General features: G+C 50.8%; 1 protein-coding gene across 1 annotated transcript in view; it reads right to left on the bottom strand.

Moving 5' to 3' along the window:
* The window catches only part of INPP5D (inositol polyphosphate-5-phosphatase D), a 129728-nt gene that overhangs the window by 2544 nt on the left and 104048 nt on the right, over positions 1-23136 (bottom strand). Inside the window, exons 18-26 of the mRNA XM_082465999.1 lie at positions 21685-21766; positions 17173-17262; positions 14750-14863; positions 13348-13430; positions 12148-12235; positions 7975-8124; positions 6769-6865; positions 4590-4856; positions 103-709 (exon numbers count right to left, since the gene is read on the bottom strand). Of these exons, the coding sequence (XP_082322125.1) occupies positions 103-709; positions 4590-4856; positions 6769-6865; positions 7975-8124; positions 12148-12235; positions 13348-13430; positions 14750-14863; positions 17173-17262; positions 21685-21766 (1578 nt within the window). The remainder of the gene's footprint in view (positions 1-102; positions 710-4589; positions 4857-6768; positions 6866-7974; positions 8125-12147; positions 12236-13347; positions 13431-14749; positions 14864-17172; positions 17263-21684; positions 21767-23136) is intronic.

Here is a 23136-nt window from a genome sequence, read left to right as displayed (position 1 = left end):
CACGGTGGTGGTATCACTCACGTGCTCGCACACCCACGTGCACCTGTATCACATGCCCGCGCCTGCGCACCCGCTCCCCGGCGCGCTGCGCCCCGAGCGCACCTGCATGGCGGCCCGGCCGGGCGGCGGCGCGTCCTCGGGCCGGTGCTTGGCGAGGTGGGGAATCTCGGCGTTGTCGCGGTAGTCACGGCCCCTGGAGTGCTGCAGGTGCAGGACGGCCGGGCTCTTGACCGGGAGGGGTGGCCGCTGCGCGGGGGGCTGCTGGCTGAGTTCTGATCTGGAAGGCTTGATGGGCCTCTTGGCTGGCACCGGGACCTGCGAGCCGGCGGGGGCCTTGGGCTTCCCTTGGCTTCCCTTGTCCCCACCCGGCGGGCGGCCCTCGGCGGTGGAGGACGAGCAGGTGAAAGAGCGGAGCCGGGGCGTGGGGCTGAGGAAGGGCGCGGGCGCGGGCGTGGGCTTGCCCGTCCCCTTGCCGCCCTCGGCCTCCTGGGCTTTGGAAAGCAGGATGCTGGGCGACAAGATTCCCGGGTCCGGGCAGGGCGGGGGCTCCTTCCTCAGCATCTTGGGGGATTCCTGCTCCTTCCTGGGAGCCGGCTTAGGGAAAGCACTCACAGACCCGTACAGCGGGTTCTCAAACATCTCGGGCTTGGTCAGCTGCAGGTCCTCCGGAGGCAAAGGTTCCCCCGCGCTCTTCCCCACGTCGCCGGGCCTGGAGCGTGGGAAAGAGGATGCGCAGGGAAGAAACACACGTGGGGAATGACTGCTTAATGCATGCGGGGTTTCTCTGGGGGTGATAAACTAGATGGCCGTGGTGGTTGCACAGCATTGTGAGTGTACTCAAGGCCATCGAGTCGTTCCCTTGAAACATGCTGTGCTTAATTTTATGTTATGTGAATTCCACCGTGATTAAAAAGAAAACTTTTTTTTAAAAGGCAGGAGAAGGAACTGTTACTCCTATGTTGATGATCTCATAGGTAACCTCAGCTCTTGCCTTGGACATTTTCCACCATAGAAACTGTGCACACCAGAGCATCGGTGAGCAAGGGGGACTTCACTGAAGGGATGAGGGGGGCTTACATGGCACCCCGATCCAAAACCACCTGCTTCATCCTCATCGGAGCAGCCTGCCCTCCACAGCCAGCGCCCCCATCACTGCTGCTCACAGACCTCCCTTCCTGGCTTCCCCCAAGAATCCTGCAGCCTCTCCTCTATGTCTTCAGCAAATTCTCCTCTGACCCTCAGGGGAACAGAAGCCTTGCAGGCGACCAGGCCACCTGCAAGGCTTCTTGTGCTCATCGAGGGTCCCAGGTCAAGGAGCTCCATTTAACAGACGTGCAGGAGCCCCCCCAAGCGTGCGACACTGCCCCAGGTGCAGGAGGCGGCTGTGAACCAGACGAAATCTGTGCTCAGGGGACCGACATTCCCTATTAGCACAGTATTCTTTCCTCTGCATAAAGTCCTCTCCCTGGAGAGCTCCTGGTGAGTGTGGTTTCCTTCGTGTCCTCACTCAGAGGGAGAAGGAAAAAACGGACAGCATTTATGTTGAAAATCAGAAGCAACCTGGAGACATGCATCAGGAAACAAGCCAGTAGCAAGAAAATAGGCCTGTTTGACTTATGGACAGAGGAGCTCCATGCTGTCCCCAAAGTAGGTGAGAGCTTCCTTTGTCTGTTTCCTGATTTATTACTGCTCTTGCTGGAGGTGATTTCCTGCTGAGCAAATTATGAGAACCAGGAATGGGAACACATTTTACTTTCTGGCCAACGGCCTAATTTCCCAGGGGGAGTGTTCTGCGTTCTGCTTTCTGCAAAATAAGGAAGCTCTTGAGAAGAAAATGTGGGTCCCTTGGAAAACGCACTGAACTGTTCAGGCTGTGACGCCTCGTACTGATGGAGCGTGTGCTGAAACACTGCTCCGAAGTTGCCGAACAGCCACGGCTAATGGACTCTTTGGGGAGGAGGCGTGGGCAGGGGACAGAGGCAAGATGTCATCCTTGCACAGGTGCCAATGAGACACGATGATGTGGGGTGTCGGGGAGGCTAGCCTCAGGGACATGTAGACTTGGTCTTTTGCTCATTACTCTTTGGAAAGACCTAGAAGCAGTTATATAACCAGAAATGTTGGGGCCTTGAACAAAGACTTTGGAAGTCGGCCCCTCCCCCTTGGGCCATCCTCTGCACCCCCTCTGGATTCTCAGAGACCTTTGCTATGAGTTAGCACAGGGAGGAAGGGGCAGGAGGATGGAAATGGCACTGACCAGAAGTTTCTGATGAAGAGGCAAGAAGGAGAAAAGAAAAATGCGTGGCCTGCCACCTGAAGCCCACGCTCAATTAGGAGATAGGAGAGGTCTCGCCTCAGAGAATTAGGGACAGGGCCAGGAAGAGGACCCCGGGTGCAAGCATTTTGGTGATTGCAAAGCTCGCTGCCCTGGGAAAAGAGCAGGAGATGGGGCAAGGCAAGTCTTCCCTCGAGGCGGGGGCTTCTGTCACTGTCAGAGAGGGGAAGGCTTGGCGGGGGCGGGGAGGCTCGGGTAGTCCACTTTTGAAAAGTCTTATTTCCCTGACCAAAGGTGAAAAGAAACCAGCTCCCATAGCAGCCACGGCTGTGGCGTGAGTGAACGCATCCCCAGGGCACAGGGTTGATTCCTGTGCCACAGTGATTTCACTCCTCAGATTCCGGAGTCGGCTGTTTTCTAAAGGAGTGAAGCGCCGAACGGGGTCTGAGAAGAGCCCTCTCTCTAACCATCTGACTTCGGTCCAGGGTGACCGGTCGTCCCAGTTTTCCCGGAATTCAGGGGTTTCCTGGGAGGAGGGATTCTTAGTGCAAAAAAGGAGACAGTCTTGGGCAAACTGGGACAGCTGGTCTCTTACTTTTTTATGGGGCAGTGATAGGAGAACTGGTGATACCCCCTCTTCCACAGCCTTCTCTCAGGCCCAGTGGGGGGTCCAGAGCAGCAAAGAGGGTGGCAGGCAGGTGTGGGAGCTGCCAGCTCCTTGCCTCTGATCATCTCCTTGCTGAGAAGTGAGCTTAGAGCCCAGCCTGGGCCCCTTGCCTACACACATGCCCCCATTCTGAAGCTGTCGCCCGTGAAACCGGAGAGAACGGCTCTCCACCTTGTTCCAAGCTATATGCTGTGTTCCAGTTTGGAGGGCACAAAGAGACATTTACTTTGGGAACTTAAAACATTTCACTTAAACAGTCCCCTTGTTCTTTGTCGTTGTTTACAGCTCTGTTTCCTGGGGTCGCCAAAGAGGTGACCTTTGCCAAAGAGGTGCCGCAGGACCCGCCATACACGGCTTTTGTCCTCATTTTTCCAGGAGAGGAAACTGAGGCTGCTTCTCCTTCCCCCAGGTTTCTTACGGAAAGACCAGGGTCCACAATATTATCAACAAATTGTGAAAACTAGAGGTACAGAGATAGACAAGTCTGAGCTCGGGGGCAGGTCCTGTCCTGTCCCAGCCTCCTCCTTCCCTCCATCCCTTCCTCCTTCCATTTGTCTGTCCAGTGTTTTTTTTTTTTTTTTTTTTTAAGAGAAAAAGCTTAAGAAAGAGAATTGTAAAAGGCCCTTCAATCCAGAGGAAACTCCAGCCACGCCAGGCGCGGGAGGGTTGGAAGTGGCGGGAGATGAGGGGAACAGAGCTTGACAACATGCCGTTCCCTGGCTCTTAATACACGACAGAAAATGCCATGGGGAACACAGGACCTCAGAGAGGGGAAGACAGGCCCAGAGCCGCGCCCTGAAGTCATTATAAACAGTACAGGCAGCCCCCAAAGGAAGCTGATGCGAATGATATTTTGTGCATCTTCAATCATTGTTAATTAAGGTCTGCACTTTTAATTTCCATCTGTCACCCTGTGGTTACTAGAAACTTGGGGGGCTCCCAATCCTGCGTTTGCACAAAGCGCGCATGCATGGGTTTGCTTGGTTAAGGCGGCGGCTCTGCGGGCTCCTCCCCGGCTCCGGGCTCCGGGCCTCCAGGTACGTGATGCCTGGACCAGTTCTCGGTGCAGGTCAGCTCTAACCGCTGGGTTTTCCCCGAAGTTTCATGGCCAAACCCCCTCCCTCTGCAGGCTGGCTCTTCTCCTCCCCTTCGGAATTCCTGGTCCCAGCTGCTGTTTCTTCAAATTGGCCTCAACAGGAGAGACAGGAGAGTTGCGCATGGGAACAGGAACCCTCGTGGTTAAGAAGAGAGAGGGGAACTCGGAGCTGGGGAGGGACTCCTACGTGGAAATTCCCACCTCTCTTCTGCAGGGCCCTCCAGGGAGTGGGGAGGTTGATGAGGGTTCACTACTTACAGAAACGTATTTTTCAACGAAGGTCGTTTTTACAGGAGTGTGTTTTTCTCAGGCACTATATTTAAACTTTTAAAATCCTCTTTTTAAAAAACCTTTCAGGTTTACACCAATAGGCTAAGAATCGGAGATTCTACAAGCATTTCTCGAGAGCCTACTGTGTTCTAGGCCCCGGAGTGAGTCAGTGACCAAAGTGGACGCACGTCCCTGCTCTCACGCAGCTTCTATTCTAGGGCCAGCTTTCCTGGTGGTGAAAACCTAGGGAAGGGAGAGGCCTTGGTGAAGACGACGCTCACCTTGGCTCCTGCGTCCTGAGGCAGGGGCCCCGTGTTGCCGTCGATGATGAAAACTTCTTGGGTGATATGGGCGGTTGGGAGGGCGGTGTTGGAGGGCTCTCCCCCCTTCCAGGCCCCAGGGAGGGGTCCTTGAGCGGCTGGTCGTAGCTCCAGGCGGTGGGCTGCTGGTCGGGGGACAGGGTCTGCTTCATGTGCCCGAAGGCCCCCACTCCCATGTAGTTGGGGTTGATGATTTCAGTGATGCTGGAGCCACCGCATGGAGGGACCCTGCGCGGGAGACACACAAAGTCACACCTCAGGGCTCCTCCAGGTCAGCACCAGCCTGAGGACAGTGTCCTCTGATGCCCCCTCGGGCCTCCTCAGGCTCTCCTCAACTTCACTTCTGGGGTGGTGGATTCATTCATTCATTCGTCCATTCATTCATTTATTCATACAACAAAATAGTTACTGAGTGCCTGGTAACACCAGGAACAACAGGAGGAAATATGGTTGTAAATGAGACAGCCACAGTCTCTGTTCTCGTGGAACCAACGTATGATAGGGAGACAAACAAAACAAGGTCCGTGCCTGACAGATGAGATATTTATACACTGCTCAAGTCTGACTGAGAGTAACAAAAGGGGCAGAGATAGACTAGGGTTGGGACCACCTGGGCGTAGGGTGGCCAGTGAGGGCCTCTCTGAGAAGGGAGGGAGGGGAGAAGCAGTAAGTGCAAAGGCCCTGCGGTACGAGGGGTTGACCTGTCCCAGCAACAGTCTGAAGGCCTGTGAGCAAGTGGGCAGGATGGAATGAGAGGCTGGCATGGCCGGCAGGGCTGAGTGACTATGGGGGTTGTTGTTGGTGGTAGGGTGTCGGTGGTAAATGGAGAGTTCCATCTGGGACAGTCGGCTTGCACGTCTGTGAGGCATCAGGATGGAGAGAGCCATGCGGGTGTTTGGAAAGACGAGCGTGGAGGTCACAGAGGTCAAGGCTGCAGCCTCGACTGTGGGGGAGTCAGCTGACAGCTGTGGAGGGGCTGGCCAGACCTGGTGAGGTGACCCTGAGGCACACACTGTGCTGCCTCTTGGTGACAGGAGTGTCGTCCTTCCTTGTAAGACGGCGCTCTCCAGAGAACTAACTAGTAAGTAGAGTTCTGCATATATAGGTTGTCACACACGCTCCCCAGCTCCCATCTGCTCAACCAGCCTGGTTCTGAGCACATCCCACTCCCATCCATCGAGCCTGCTTCAGAAGTAAGTGTTAATTCTAATGCTGGTCCAATGGAAAATACTTTGTTGACCTACACTGATCCTGATTCTGGAGTCAAGCAGACATTTGAGAGCTGCAGTGCTTTCATCGAGGGGATTGTAGTAGGCGAAAAAGATTGCAGGGGATAGTTTCATGCCTAGGGCTACCGTCAGAGGCTGGAGGGGGGTGGGAGTTGCTGTGCACGGGTGGGGGGCTGGGGCTGAAAGGAGGAGAGGAATAAGCTGGGCTCAGCGGTGGCTTTTGGGATTTCGCTCGGCTGCCTGGCACAGCTTTGCCCCCTTGGCAGGTAAGCTGGCGTGGACACCACGACAAACCTCACTGGCTTGAACTTGAGACCGTATCAGTGAGCTGTGGGGACCCTGCTATTCGGGGACTGCTGTCCCCCTCGTAATCCAGACTTTGATGACCAGATTCTTCCCAGCCCCGTCCCTGCCAAGAGCAGCCTGCACGCACTTCCCCCCAATGCTTTTCCGCCTTAGTCACAGGGTGGGGCCTTTAGCCCTGGAGCCATGGCTGCCGATGTCCCCGGCCCTCAGGAAATACCGCAGCTGTTCCATGCGACCATCTCTGGGGCTGCGGCCTCCGGGACTGGGCGTCCTCCTAGTAGGATGTACCTTCCTAAGGCAGGGACCGCACCTAATTTGCCTTGGTCTCTCTAGAACCTGACACCTGCAAGTGCTCAGCCAGTGTTTGCTGAACTGAACTGAACTCTGCAGCGCGGAAGAGCCGCGCTGGCCTTGCTGCAGTCACACCAGGGGTTTGTGGTTAGAGGCCTCGAGCTGGAAGCATGACAGGCCTTTCGTGGCCAGCGCTTTCTTTCCCTCTGGGCCCTTGCCTTCTCTCTGCTCCAGTTCCCCACTCCCAGTCCTGGGTCTGCAGAGCCACGCTAGCTTGCAGTGAAGCCCTGGCACCCCCCGTCTCCCCGCTCTACCTGTTGGCAGGTTCCCACTGCTTCATGGGGTCCTGGCTGGTGAGGCTCTTCAGGGACTTGGGTGCACTGGACTCATCCCGCTCCGTCTTCACAAAGTCTGCAAGAAAAGGGCCAGGGAAGAGCATGTGAGAGCGTGCAAGGGCCCAGCTCCCAGGGTTTGGGCCAGGATGGCGGAGAGGTTTGCCCTGGCAAGCGGAAGCTGGAAAGTGAACAATGGCTGCCTGGGGGCAGATTCTGAGACCTTGTGTGAGTTCGGTGATGGATTAGTTATGCCTGCATGGCTCCAGAGGGAGGAGAGTTGGCATGTGTGACCCAGAGTTGTCATTTCATGCAATTTCCAACTTGTTGGTGTCAGCAAGGGATAAAACAGACAAATATTTCTTGGCAGATCCGAATAAAAGAAACACAAGAGCATTTGGTGCCCAAAGCCAACCTGTTCACGAGCTTAATGGGGAACTGGGACCCCATCTTCATATCTGACTCTGGCTATGGTTGTAGGGGTGCCAAGTCCCCCTCAGGTCTAGATCCTGCTAGAGAAAGGAGCTCCCAGAGGGCAGAAGGAGGAGCCCCACCCAAGGGAAGCAGCACCTGTGATGGCCCAGGGCCTTCCCATGAGCAGGGGGTGTCAGACCGTCCCACATCTTGCTGTCTCACTGTTTGTGTGAGAGGCGGGACCCCATCACGTTTACGAATTTACGTGAGTGAACCTGCACTTTCCCCTTGGGCCAGCCACTTCCTCGGTGTGTGACCTTCAGCCAGTCACTTAACCTCTCTGTGCCTCAGTTTCCTGATCTACCGAACAAGGGTAGCACCTGGCTCTCAGAGCTATGGTGAGAGATAAATGAGACAACGTTTATAAGTTGATCATTTCATAGATCAAGTAGAAAATTAAAGCCCAACGCATTTTAGGCCTTGTTATTTGAGTGCTTTTGAGCAAGAAGTAAAGCAAAGAGGAGAAGGAAAAAATGACCTCTTGCCTGTGTGAAAAGGAAGAAAGACTGGGGCCGGGCAAGGGTGACTGTGGCTGTGAGGTGCTGTGGTTCTGTAGGGAGATTCTCGAACCTGCTAAGGGTTGGGCCAGATTGCCTCTGAGATCCCCTCCGATGCTGCATTTCTGTCTGAGGCCACAGCAGAGACACTATTCCGTTCCTGTCCCCGACCCAGCAGCCCTGAAGAGGGGGCAGGGGAGGGGTCGTGCCCACTTACCATAGAGCTTCTCCCTCTTCTTGCCTTGGGAGGTCTGCAGCTTAATCTCCCCCTGGAAGTGACCCATCATCTCTCCGTGGTGGGTGAGAGGCGTGTAGATGGGGAGCTGAGTTTCCGTGGCCTCTAACCGTAGAGCAATGCAGCCCTCGCCTGGGGAGGTGGGGAGACAGCAGTCATGTCAAGACACCACCCCCCACCCAGTCCCGCCATTTCACCGGAGAAACACCATGCATTTGGCCTGGAGATTTAGCTCTCCTGCCCAGAGATGATCCTTTGCGACGATGGCCAAGGCAGGGATTATGGAACAAAACTTTCAGAACAACTCCTCAGCAATTTGGGGAAAACATCTCAAACCTTACAGCAAAATGAACTCCACGCAGGTTAGTGGGTATAAAAAAAAGTAAATCATAGAAAATCCGGCAGAAAACCAGAATTAAATACTAATCTGATTGCTGGAAGGAATAACTTCCCAAGGTTTGAAGCAGTGTGAGAAATGACAAAACAACACTGACAGATAGGACAGAAAAGTTTAAAACTTCTGCACAGAGAAAAAACAAAACTGGAAAGAGGACTGAGTGGGAACATTAGTTGCAGCCAGCTTCACGCAGAGGGTATTTTATCTGAACTCCTCAAAATCAAATCTCCAGCGGATAAATGGGCAGATAACTCCACAGACATTTTCCACAAAAAGAAGTGTAGATGGTTGATTTCAGTACATGGAAACTAGTTCAGTCTGCTGAGCCATCAAAAATGCAAATTAAGGCAGCAGTAAGGGACTCTCTCACGGACATGAAATTAACAAAAGTAGAAGCAAAGGATACCCAGTGCCAGCAAGGATCTGGGGAAACCTGTACACTGGGATGTGGCAAGGTCCACAAGGCAAGACGGAGCCTTCACAGCCATCAGTTGGATACCGAGCACCAAGAACCACAAACATATGTATACCCTTTAGCCAGCAAACACGGGAACTTGCCCTAAAGAGACGACCCAAAAGAATAACAAATGTGGGCTTCCCTGGTGGTGCAGTGGTTAAGAATCTGCCTGCCAATGCAGGAGACAGGGGTTCAAGCCCTGGTCTGGGAAGATCCCACATGCCGCGGAGCAACTAAACCCGTGCACCACACCTACCGAGCCTGCGTGCCACAACTACTGAAGCCCGCGCGCCTAGAGCCCATGCTCTGCAACAAGAGAAGCCACCGCTATGAGAAGCCCGTGCACCACAACAAAGAGTAGCCCCCGCTCACCGCAACTAGAGAAAGCCCGCGTGCAGCAACAAAGACCCAACACAGCCAAAAATAAAAATAAATAAATAAATTAAAAAAAAAAGAATAACAAATGTAGCCAAAGGAGAATAAAAGATGTCCACAATGAAGAAAAGAGAACCCTCCTCCACTGTTGGCGGGAATGTAAATTGGTGCAGCTGCTACGGAAAACAGTATGGAGGTTCCTTAAAAAACCTAAAAATAGAGTTGCCATATGATCCATCAATCCCACTCCTGGGCATATATCCGGAGAAAATGCTAATTTGAAAAGATACATGCACCACAATGTTCATAGCAGCACTATTTACAATAGTCAAGACATGGAAGCAACCTAAATGGCTATCGACAGACAAATGGATAAAGATGTGGTGTACATGCACAATGGAATACTACTCAGCCATAAAAAAAAAAGAAATAATGCCATTTGCAGCAACAAGGATGGACCTAGAGATTATCATACTGAGTGAAGTCAGAGACAAATATCATATGATATCACTTATAACTTATATGTGAAATCTAAAATATGATACAAATGAACTTATTTACAGAACAGCAATAGACTCACACAGAAAACAAACTTATGCTTACCAAAGGGGAAAAGGGGTGGGGGAGGGATAAATTAGGAGTTTGGGATTAGCAGATGTAAACTATTGATACTATATATAAAATGGATAAACAGCAAGGTCCTACCGAATAGCACAGGGAACTATATTCAATATCCTATAATAAACCATAATGGAAAACAATATGAAAAAGAATATATATATATATACACACATATAAAACTGAATCATTTTGCTATACATCAGAAACTAACTCATTGTAAATCAACTATACCTCAATAAAAAATAAAAATGTCCACAAAGAGATCCATCTCAGCATTGTTGATAACACTAACAAAAATAATTTGCAGAGCCTCAATAGTAGTAGTAAGGAGTACTTTTAAAAATGAGGATATAGTAAATCCATGGACTATTATGAAGCCATTAAAAGCAACCATCATGAAGGCTGGGTCGGAGGATCATGGAAAATGTGTATCATCTAATACCAGGTGAGGAAAGCAGACTATAAATGGTGTCTCTGTGATAATTATTCATATAGAAATCTATGTGTGCCTATGGATGAACACGGGAGTGTGAAAGCAAAATAAAAATGATTGCTGTAGCAAGGAATGAGACTGCTGGATGATTTTTTTTCCTAATTATTAGTATGATATGCTGTTTGCCAGTATGAATACCAAGAGGAGGAGACAAAGGAGAACTACAGTGTTTGAAAAGAAAATGGAACTGTCAGACCTGTGTTCCCATTTCCTGCCAGCAAACCTCCTGACACTCTGGCACCCACGTGGATCCTTTCTCTTTGCTCCATCACAGTCCTTGGGCTCTGCCCGCCCCTGCCCTGGCTCAGGGACCCTTTTCCCAGTGCTGCACTGGGAGGGAGTGGAGGGCACGATTCTGGAGCTGGGCTGCCTGGGTTCAAGTCACACAGCAGCTTGTCAAACTCACTCAGTGGCTGTGTGACCTTGGACAAGTCACTTCATTTTCCCACCTCTGCAATGAGGGCGGTGATGGTACCTACATCCCGAGCCTGCACCGTGGGTGACAGACACGCATGGGCACCCTTCCTGTCGGTAGTCTCTTTCTGCTTCCCGGCTTCCATCGATCAGCATTAACCCCCCTCAAATTCCTTCCGTTGAAAACAAACACCCTCCCTGGACCCAGCTGCACATCCTGGTCTCTCAAGCCCTTGGCCTCCTCACCCCCCCTCACTCCCTCGCTGTGCACACGGCTCTCCCAAGCCCACCAGTCCCCAAGCCCCTCTGTCTGCAGGACACTGGTCTTTATTTGGTTGGATCTCTCGGCCACATTTGCTCTCACAACCACGTCGTCTTGAACAGCTCTGACAGCGTCCCCGACCCCGGTCTTTGGCGTTCCTCCCACTTCTCTGGCTGATCCGTTTTAGTCTCCTTTGCCTGCTGTTCACCACAGCCAGCCCAGTTCAGGAAACGGAAACATTAACCCCAGCAACTCGAACCACAAGTTCAGGGCCATCCTCGACCCTCTCCCCCCGATTCCAGTGGTCAAACAATTTCCCTTCTCAGTACCTCTCAAGTTTAACCTGTCTCTCCTTTTTTTTTTTTTTTTTTTAACCCTCACTACTTTCATTCTGGCTCCCTCATCTCTCGTGTTGATCACTGCAAACACGTATTTCTAAGATGCAAAGCTGACCATGTTGCCATCTTGCCTGACTCTTCTGTGGCTCCCTTCCGTCCCCGGGACACGATACCTACCCCCAGCCTGGCTGGTACGGATCTGGCTCCAGACTCTCTCTGGCTACCTGCCCCCTCACCCCACGCTCTAGCTGCGCTGCATGTACCAAGTGCAAGGGCAACCTGGAGCCAGGGACAGGCTGAAGGTTTTACAGAAGATGGTGTCTCTCTAGGAGGACAGTTAGTGGGGCCACAGGCATTCTCAAGCCTGCCTGGTCTGGGCGCTGAGCAATGCCGGGAAGACCTGGGTCCAAATTAGGGCTCAGCCAGTTACAACCTGTGTGACTTAGGCAAGTCACTTCACCTTTCTGAGCCTCAGTTTACCTATCGACTAATTGAGAGAATAGTATCTGCTTCACAAGGTCATGTCAGGATAACTCAAGTAATACGTGCCAGCACGTGGCACAGAATCTGACACAGGAAAGGCCCCATCGGTGGGAGGTGTTGTGGCTGTTTGCTGTCAGTCCCAGGAGCCTGATGGGGTCGGGACGATAGCTTTCCAGTAACTGTCCCTCTGGCAGCACCGGGATGGGGAACGGAGCAGCCGGTGGGCTTTTGTGAAGGAGACACCGCTGCTTCCCTTACATCAGAGGCCTCGATCAGCAGGTGTGGCACCTGCAGCCCCTGTCCTGGGACACTTACCGTAGGATTCGTCACTGTCAGAGGACTTAATGCTTATCAGGATGTGCTGGTCCAGCAGGTACTCGGGGTCAGAGATGATGGGCTTCAGCTGCAGAGAGAAGGGCACAGGATTAGCTTGGATAGGTGGGGGACATGTGGGTGAGGGTTGCCAGCCCAGAGGAGGGGAATGTGTGGGAAAAAGGACTGTAGACGTTCTTTTTAAACAAACTCGAATCCCTGATTTTCTTGCCCCAGAGAGCAGGAAGGAACCCATGTGTCCACCCTGCATAGCAAGGCGGGGTTAACCCCGTCACACTGCACCCCGGCCCCGGGGAGAGGGCCTGACTCCAAACATGCCTCACCCCCCTGCCTCCCTGCCCTTCCTCCCCCTCCTCTGCCCACCGCAGGATCAAGGGGGATGGGGCCGGGCCGATACACAAACACTGGTGGGACCAGGAGCCAGGTCTGAACGCACCCCACTCCCTGCCCCCCAGCAGGGTACAGCCCTCTCCTCGGCCCCCTCCCGGGATGGAGCTGCCTTGAAGGGGCCACCATGGGGCCCGCCCTCCATCTGGGCAGGAGGCCTGTGTCCACCTGCAGCGGAGCCCCTCGCGTGGGCCTGGACTGTCCTGTGGGCTGTTGGAGGGTGGCTCAGCGAGGGACAGACACACATCCTGGATTCACTCCTACATGCTGGCTACGACTTGTGACCTTCTCACACCTTAAGGCTGTTCCTCGTGCAGACCCCAACACAGTAGGGCCTAATGAAAAGGTCCCAGGCTGTCCCTTTCCTTCCCATCCACAGGTACCAAGACACCGCTTGTGCGGGCCTCTGGGTGCATGCTGACCGACAGGATGGACTCTATCTCCATTCAGAAAGTTCCAGAACATCACTGCGGCCGCATGACCATGAACAAGCCTCTCTGATCTGCTTGTGGTCCTTTCTCTGTAAAGTCACCTGGTCAGATGAGGCACCCTCTAGATCCCTTCCACAAACCATCAGGGGAATCGAAGTTCATTTAGGAATATTGGGGCCACTAGGCTCAGGCCCACGTTTAACCACTGCTGGGAAGGGCGTCATAAGCCGCCTTGAAAGAGAGGCAGCCTCTCCTGCATTTGGCCCGTGGGAGCCCCACTGCCCCGGTCAGGCCTGGCCGGAGCTCTGCCACTGGCCAGCACCGCTGGCTGATGGGCGCAAAATCCTCCCTGTTCTTGAATTACCTTTGGAAGGGTCTCGCCAAACTTCACTACCAACTCCCCTTCACTTCCTTCTTCATTTTCTCCTTCCTGACTCTTGACGAAACCTGTCCGAGGATAAGAAGGCCGGCTTTCAGAAAACAGCACAAGAACCAGACAGAGAAGACTCCTTGGGTTGTCCCACCAGGACCAATGAAGATACCCTCCTTCCTCTTGTATCTGTAGGGGCCACAGTCTCGTTTAGGAGTCAGGCTTGTTGGGGATTCTGTTTTGGTGCAGGGGATGGTCATTTGCCAACACGGTCTAATTATTTTTAGGAGACTCAGAGAGATTCCCCTCCTTTTTGGCTCCTCTTTGCAACAAACCAGGCAACAAAGAAATCATCACATCACAGGCAAGGAGATTAGGAAACATGATGGTTCATCCCACTCAAGATAGCAGCCTTTTGAAATGCTAATTTAAGCTTCCTAATATGCTGTTTCCATAGAAATGTATGCAAATGCCTTGATATTTTATTAAAAACACTCGCACAAAAATCCTCATCATTTTTGGAAGTGCTCTGCCCTTGCTAGGTGAACGGGGACCTGGAGACTTCCTGGAGAAGGCAGATCTGTCACCAGCCCAGGCTGGGTCTGAGGAGGAAAGAGGGTGGGGCAGCACTGCAGCTGGTGGCACAGGCCCTGTTCCCAATTTCTGGAAGCATCTGTCATCCCGTCACAAAATGCCTCCTTTTGTGGGGTTGATTTGCCAGCCTCTCCCCTCCAACCCCCCACCCCAGACCATCTCAGCACGGAGAGCTAGAAACCACACAGATGCCCTCACCGTGGAACAGCTTTAGACAATATGCCTAGAAATGGCACCTAGAAAGGGTGTTTCCTAAACACAGTTTGTGCGAACTGCTGCTGGCTGTTGGGTGGCCGTCCATCTCTAGTTTGCTTTTGGATGCTCGGACCACCTGAGAAAGATGCCTGTGATGTAGGAAAGAGCAGAGGACCCCAGGGAAGAACAAGTGATTACCAGCAGCTGCTCTGGCCCCAGCGCTGCCCTCCACAAGCTCTGGACCTTTGCCCAAGACTCCCTGGTTGAGTTGGAGCCCCGGCTTGGAGGACCCTCAAGTGGGCTAAACTCTGCCCGGAGGGGCAAGGAGAGGGTCCAGCTGCCCAGCTGCCTACAAGGGGCCGAGGGGTCTGTGCACCAGTGACTGACCCGTCCCTGGGGCTGGAGCAGCAGTATTGTAGGATACTGGGGGCCCCTGTAGTAACTGGGGGTCCCCTTGCACCGTCCACCTGCAGCCCCACTCTGTGACCCCCCCTTTGAGGCTGATCCGTAGTCTTTCCCAGAGAGCGGAGAAAAGCACCATCAATGACAAGGCTTTTGTGGAAGGGCCGTGCCTGCCCCCCTAAAAGGCAGTTCAGCAAGCACGTACTCTCCAAGCAGCTCGAGTGGAACTCCAGGTAGAATTTGGTCTGGGACTTGGTCTTCAGTGTGGCGTAGCACCTGAGAAACTCAATCTGCCCTTGGCTGTCGACAGTCCCGGGGCCTGGAACAGGTGAGAACAGAGATTCGGTTCCACAATGTGTCTGGAGATGGAGCGTTTCAATCCAGCCCCCCGACACCGAGCTCCTTCCTAGGGTCCAGGGAAGTTGAGAGTCTAAGTGGAAGGAGAGGTTTCTCCTGAAATCCCACCACCCACACCAAGCATCCCCGATGATGGTAACAGCCTCTCTGACGAATCAAAGCTGGTGCAGAGCAGAGCGGAAAGAGTTCTACGTTCAGCTTTGCCACTAAAGCTGTGTGGCCTTGGGCAGCGCCCTTAATGCCTCAGCCTCCCCATGGGTTCTTGCAAAGAGAGCTTGTGTAATGGCTCAGGTGCCTGATACCCAAATCTGTCTCATTTCTAAGTTTACGTAGTGAGGGATGCCTGTTCCCCCTTCCTCAGGCAGAGTTACTCCTGCTGCTTACTCTGAGCTCCTACGTTCACCTGTACCCAGGTAACTTGCAGGTATGCTCTTCATTTACATGATGCTTTTGCAAGTGTCCTTAGGCTGGCTTTGAACAGTGTTCTGTCCCTCCATGTAAATCCTGAGCCACCAGAGAGCAGGGACACACATTCCCTTCCTCTCTCCCTCCCATCCTTCCTGCTTTCCTTTCTTTTTCTTTTTCCCTTTATTGAAGACAAACTGACAAATATAATTGTGTATACTTAAAGTGTACAACGCGATGCCTTGATATACATATACACTCTGAAATGATTATCAAGATCAAGATAATTAACACATCCGTCACCTCACCTAATTCACCATGTGTTTTGGTGTGGTAAGGATACTTAGGATCTACTCTCAGCAGACTTCAAGTGTACAACGCTGTATTATTACCTGTGGTCACCAAGCTGAATTTTAGATCCCTGGAAATTATTCATCTTGTAATTGGAAATTTGTACCCTTCGACTTACATCTCCTCCCCGCAAACCCCACCAGCTCCTGGCAACCATCCTTGTACTCTCTGAATGAAGTTGGCTTTTCTTTTTTTAAAAAAAAAGATTCCACGTATAAGTGATACTATATATGTATCTTGTACTTGTTTTCCTGTCTGGCTTATTTCACTTAGCCTTCCTTTCTTTTTTTAACTCCCCAGCACCAAGGCCGGGCTCTGCTTAGGTAGACGTTCAACCAACGCTCAATCCCGGTAATCGGTGTTTGTGAGCATCTGCTGTGTGCCAAGTCCCAGTGGAGGGAGGGCAAGGCAGACCCTGGGGATGTGACGAGGGTCCTCATCAAGGGTGTGATGCATAGGCTGCCCCACCAACGCTGTAGGAACTCAGAGACAGGAGAGATGGGTGGGGACTGGAGAAGAGGTGGAAGGTTCTGGAAAGGCACAGTGGCCAGAGCTAGGAAAGAGACAGGATGGTGGGTCAAGGCTTGTGTGGAGAGTGGAGGTCACACTGCTGGGGCCACGGATGTTAGACCCAACAGCCTATGGGCAAGAGTGTCCCAGAAGACAGGGTTCCAGCCTCACCCACACCCCTCAGGGCACCAAGGACACAGAGAAATACAGGCTTTTCCAACCTGTGTTGGGCCCTGCACTCAGCCCTCCTAAATGATGTCTGCTGACCATGGAAGTGGGGGGTGGGCAGAGGAGGTGACAACATGGCTCCCCGGTCACCCAGACCCAGGGCTGGACATGCCACAGACAACACCCAGACCCCTGCTGGGACGAGGCTGGCCTGGCTACCAGGGCCGAGCTGGGTTATTTGAAAAATTACCTGCAAATCTATAGAGTATTATTAACTCTGATGTTTCCCCAAACTCAGTCACCCGCAACCTATCTTCACAATTTTTACCGCCTACCACGCACATGCACTAAGATTGACTTAACATTTTCTTTAAATAGACTCACTTTTAAAACGTAAATAAACGTATTTAAATAAAAAGATATATCATAAGACTAAACGGAAAACCAGTGTTTCTTGCCTTACACAGAAGAGTCATATTTAAAACATATTAAAATAAATGCCTTACTAATAAATGTTCATCCATGTCCCACCCAGAATTGTCTTTGGTGGCACATGTGCCACACCTTGGAAAACACTCATTTTCCCAATTTTAAAGACTGTATTAACATTGAAGCTTAAAAAAAGCTGGTATATTTGCCAAAGAGAGCAAGAACATGATCTGGACTGAAATCATGATATGGTTTGGACATGAAGGGACCCGATGGATGGACTGTGGACTTGCCTGGAAGGATAAGCCTTTATCTAACACAGACAACTGATTGCTGCAAGCAGAAGATGCGCACCCAGGCCTTCCGTCCGCATGGAGAACAGAGGGATGGACACCACCCACCGCTTACCGTTCTTGGAGACAAACTGGGAGGTGACGCCTGCCTCAAATGTGGCAAAAACAGGGCTGTGGTCACTTGTCATGATGTCACTGGTGCTGCCTGCAGGGGAGGGAAGGAATTTCTGAGCAGGGAAGGAGAAACCCTTCTGGTCAAGCCAAGGATTGCAAACGCATGGCAGAAATCAACTTGCACTTATGGAAGCCTCCAGAAGTTTCATGGTTTTGTACCTGTTGTTCCATTGACCTTCCATAACCACGCTTGAAAGTAGTGAAAGAGTGGGACCCTGTCTCCTCCATGGCTAATTGTGGGCTGTAGTAGTTTTTCCTAAAGACTTGGGAGTTTTTAAATATATAGATCATTGCGCGTATGAACTGTGGAGCTTTTTCTGGTCTAAGCATTTTGTTGTATTGATGAGGCACTCACAGCCCAGAGTGGGAGGGGGATTTAGCGTCACTGAGCCCACCAGTGAGAAATGGCACCTTCCACTGAAGGTGACATTTCGGGAGAGAGTGGAAGGCGATAAAGTGCATACACTGAGTGTAGATGACTTTTTTAAGGAGCTTCGTGCTTAGATGAGAAGGGAAGGCAGCAGAGCATGTTTGGAGGGGGTAAGAGAAAGAGCAGAGGTCTAGGAATCCTGAGTCCTAAGTGCTTTTGATATGTCACGTGGAAATGTCTGGCTGGGTACTCAGGGCTGGAGATTTATCGTCAGATTTGGAGTCATGACGTTAGGTGGAAGCAGAGGCCTCGAGGACGCTTTGGCCCTGCCGGGAAGACATGAAGGATGACAAGAGGTGAGGATGAAACTCCAGGACACACCCAGCATCAGTGGGCAAAGAAGACACAGCACAGGAGACCGAGAAGGCAATAAACAGATATAAGTCCTTCCCGATACAGCTTTTACAAATCAGCAAAGAAAAAATAAACATACCACTCCTCTACCAACCAAAGGATATGGGCAGAAAATTCACAAGAGAACTATAGATGGCCAATAAACAGGAAAAAAAAATTGCTCGCTTGCAAACAACCCTCAAAGAGACAACTTGAAACAACAGTGAGATGGATGGAGAAAGAGAATGAGAAGAAGAAAGACAGTGAGATGCTGGGACTGGGGACAGTGGGGATGCTGGGACTGGGGACAGTGGGGATGCCGGGACTTGGGACAGTGGAGGTGCCAGGACTGGGGACAGTGGGGATGCTGGGACTGGGGACAGTGGGGATGCCGGGACTTGGGACAGTGGAGGTGCCGGGACTGGGGACAGTGGGGATGCTGGGACTGGGGACAGTGGGAATGCTGGGACTGGGGACAGTGGAGGTGCTGGGACTGGGACAGTGGAAGTGTTGGGACTGGGGACAGTGGAGATGCTGGGACTGGGGACAGTGGGAATGCTGGGACTGGGGACAGTGGAGGTGCTGGAACTGGGACAGTGGAGGTGCTGGGACTGGGGACAGTGGGAATGCTGGGACTGGGCTAGAAGGAGAGCATGGAGCAAAGGGCCCAGGTGAAAAGCTTATCCAGGCAAGGAGGAGGGCATCCCTTCCCCGAGACAGGCGGCAAGGTGTAGGAGGGGCAGCAGTCTAGAGCATGTTTGGCCACTGGCAGGAAGAAGTCAGCGAGGACCTGGTGCTGCGTGAAGCAGGAGATGATGGACGAGCAGGAGTCAGGCCGAGTGAGGCGCTACAAGTTTGTGGTGGCAACAGAAGAGGAGAAGTTAAAGGGTGGACAAGCGGAGTTTTAAAAAATGTTCTTAAAAATACTTTAGATGTGTATTGACCGTGATAGCATTAGCACTACAGTAACTGTGCCTGAATCCTGGGAGGTGGACTCCTACCTAGGTGGCCTCCCTATAACCACGACCTGTGGGTCCACCCTCCCACAGTGAGTCTGGGCTTGGCCAGGTGACTTCTTTTAACCAATAGGACATTAGTAAATGTGAGGCAAGCAGAGACCTAAAAAGTACTTCCACATCTGGGACTGTCAGCTGGGAATCCTAGGACCAGGAAGCAGCAGCCTGAACTAGCCTGCTGGATGATAAGCAAATATTAAGGTAGTTGTTACACAGCAATAGATAACTGATACATGCTATTGATGTCACCACCATGAGACTCAAGCTCAAAGTTTATCCCCATTTCCTGAGCTCTGGACATTCATCCCCTTTTCTTTCCCAATTTCCTGCCCACTCATAACTCATTAAACCCTCCTCCAGCATTCCATGAAATACTGTTAGCAAAATTCCCTACCTCTTCAAACTTTCCCTTCATGTTTCAAACCTGGCCCTTCCTGGAAGTCACTGCAGCCTCCCAGGCGAGGCCTGGCTTTCCTCCCCCTCCCTAATGCACGGCCCAGACAGGGAGCAGCTATGGCCTCCTAGCTCCTCAATGCCGCTTGCAGATGAGTCTCCCTCCTACAAGCAACTCATGCAGCTCGATATCAACAAAGCAAACAACCCAATCAAAAAACGGGCAGAAGACTTAAATAGACATTTCTCCAAAGAAGACATACAGACGGGCAAGAAGCACGTGAAAAGCTGCTCAACATCACTAGTTATTACAGAAATGCAAATCAAAACTACAATGAGGTATCACCTCACACCAGTTAGAATGGGCATCATCAGAAAATCTACAGACAACAAATGCTGGAGAGGGTGTGGAGAAAAGTGAACACTCTTGCACTGTTGGTGGGAATGTAAATTGATACAGCCACTATGGAGAACAGTATGGAGGCTCCTTAAAAAACTAAAAATAGAACTACCATATGACCCAGCAACCCCACTACTGGGCATATACCCTGAGAAAACCGTAATTCAAAAAGACACATGCACCCCAATGTTCACTGCAGCTCTATTTATAATAGCCAGGTCATGGAAGCAACCTAAATGCCCATCGACAGATGAATGGATAAAGAAGATGTGGCACATATATACAATGGAATATTACTCAGCCATAAAAAGAAACGAAATTGAGTTATTTGTAGTGAGGTGGATGGACCTAGAGTCTGTCATACAGAGTGAAGTAAGTCAGAAAGAGAAAAACAAATACCCTATGCTAACACATATATATAGAATCTAAAAAAAAATAAATGGTTCTGAAAAACCTAGGGGCAGGACAGGAATAAAAACACAGATGTAGAGAATGGACTTGAGGACATGGGGAGGGGAAGGGTAAGCTGGGACGAAGTGAGAGAGTGGCATGGACATATATACACTACCAAATGTAAAATAGCTAACTAGTGGGAAGCAGCCGCATAGGACAGGGAGATCAGCTCTGTGCTTTGTGACCACCTAGAGGGCTGGGATAGGGAGGGTGGGAGGGTGGGAGGGAGCCGCAAGTGGGAGGAGATATGGGGATATATGTATATGTATAGCTGATTCACTTTGTTATAAAGCAGAAAGTAACACAACATTGTAAAGCAATTATACTCCAATAAAGATGGTAAAAAAAAAAAAATGAAAAAAAAAATAAATAAATAAAGTAAAATAAAACCCCCCATGATAGGGTCGTTTTGAAAACCAGATTTAGGCTCAAAAAGCAGTAATACCACAAGCCACCACTTTCTCCTGAATTTCTGCAGAGGGTGGCTGGAAGCCAGACTCGACTGCAGAATTGGCAGGACTCGTGGAGCTGCAGGACGAGGGACAGAGGCAGCGCTGAGAGAGGACCGGGGTGATGGCCGGCGGCAGGAAGGGTCACAGGCCTGGAGAGTGCGGGTGTGGATGGGGTATGAGGAGGGGACATACAAGGGAGGAGGCTGAGTGCAGAGGGTGGGATGTGGGCCTTTGTAGGTTTTGAAGCAGAACAGTTCCTTGGCTGTGGGAGTGGGTTGCCTTTCCGCACATCTAAAGGGGAGTGAAGTCCCTCCTGGGGACAGAGCTCAGAGGCCAGGGGACTGCAGCATGCGTGCCTTAAACTAGCCCAGGGTAGCTGCTCTGGGCCCTTCTGGGCAGCAGAAGGCATGCACACAAGAAAGGAATGGAAACCAGTTCAACTTTATGGGACCTGAATTGAACGTGGGGATTTGCCGGTCCCCACAGAGGGTGCGAGCCAGGAAGGTGGCCACTGGACAGCAGCAAAACCTCCACTCTGCGGGGGTGAAACGGGGCTGGATAACTTTTCCATAATTATTTATTTTAATATTGCATCTTGTGTCTTTGTCATCAATTTAACCCAGTTTATCTTTAAATCTCCCCCAAACACGTGTGTGTACTCATGATATGCATTCGGCTGAACCATATGAATTTCCAATAGGTAATATTTGATCTATGAAAACACCACTTTTATATGGTTCAAACCTAATAGGCTCTTTTCAAAAAAATAAATCTAGATTTGTTTTAAAAAGTGCTCCATAATTCAAATGTTTCCCAAACCAGAAGATATTTATTCTGTTGCAGCTCAAGATGGGACAGGATGCATCACCTCTTTAAGGTCACCTGACTGGGGTTGCAGGGAGTTCTCCCATTTTACAGATGGACAGACTGGAGTCCTTTAGTTTAGGGCAGTCAGACCTCTCAACTTGCCACTCACCGTAGGACTGACACACCACGTGCACCAGAGGGTAAGACTTCCAGAGGACTCGGTCACACCAGGAGGGCAAGTTGTACTTCATCTGCAAGTCAAAGTCAAAGCTTTGTAAAATGCATGCTACTTTAAAAGATACATCGTAAAAGAAGAGATCGAGGCATTGCATCTGTAATCCTGGATTCATCTGCTGCTGGTTTTTATAGGATTTCCCCAGAGGTGGCTTTAAACCCTTTCCGCCTGCCTTAAGTCCTAGCTCCAAGGCCACGCCCCACACTTTCAGACACCTGGACTCCTGTTTTAGAATGAGATCGATTCACCTGGCTGTGCTTCCTTACCCTCCTCACTATTTCAGAATCTCTTGTACTTTTACATTCTCTTACTTTTTTTTTCTGACTCAGATGAACCCCTCTACCTGTATATTCAACCCAGCCACTCACTTTAATAACACACTCCAAGTACCCCCCGCACCCATTCATCCACCTATATACTTACCATCCATCCACACACTCATTCACACATCCATCCATCCACTTACCTACCCGTCAACTCACACATCCATCCCTCATCTACCTATCCATCCATCCATCCATCCATCCATCTATCCACTTACCCATCCACATATCCATCCAGCCCTCCACATACACATCTAATCTTTCAAACAACATATACTATGATGAGCCCTCTCCAAGCTACACTGTGAGTAAGATGTCCACTGGGTGTGACAGACAAGGCAAGCTGGCAATGATAAGAGCCCTCCTTAAGGAATTTCATTTTCCACTTAAGTTCTAGCTCCTTCTCCTCTGCCTACAAACATAAACGTTCTCATCCTAAAAGAGCCTTCCATTACTTTTCTCTTTTCTTCTTTTTGCCAATTTTCTTTCAAGAATGTTCTGTTTTCACTGCCTCTACTCCTGGACTGCCCATTTACTCTTTTTTAACTTGAGGAACAACCTACATAGAGTAAAGTGTAGTAATCTACACTGTATGGCTTGAGGATCTTTTACATTTGTATACGCCCATTTAACCACTACCCAGATCAAGATATAGAAAATGTCCATCATCCCAAAGGGTTCCCTCAGGCCCCTTCCTTGTCAATACCGCCTCTGAGAGGTAAACACTACTGGGGATAATGTCTCCATTGATTAATTTTGCCAACTCTTGAACTTATAAATGGACTTATTCAGGATATATTCTTCTGCATTTGGCTTCTTTCAACCTTCTTCACCCTGTTGCTTGTATAAGTTCTTTCATTTTATTGCGTAGTTGTATTCCATTGTATGTATAAACCACATCGATCTATTCTAATGTTGATAGAAATAGGGTTGTTCCCAGTTTTTGGACATTATAAACAAAGCTGCTATAAACACCCTTGTATCTGTTGTTGGGTGAACAAATGCACCACTTTCCCTCAGGTATACAACAAAGTGGAATTGCTGAATAGGGTAGGTGCGTGTT

Source organism: Balaenoptera physalus, assembly GCF_965194825.1.
Source record: "Balaenoptera physalus genome assembly, chromosome: 6".
In the NCBI taxonomy this organism is placed as follows: Eukaryota; Metazoa; Chordata; class Mammalia; order Artiodactyla; family Balaenopteridae; genus Balaenoptera; species Balaenoptera physalus.
This window is presented reverse-complemented; position numbering and strand designations above follow the sequence as displayed.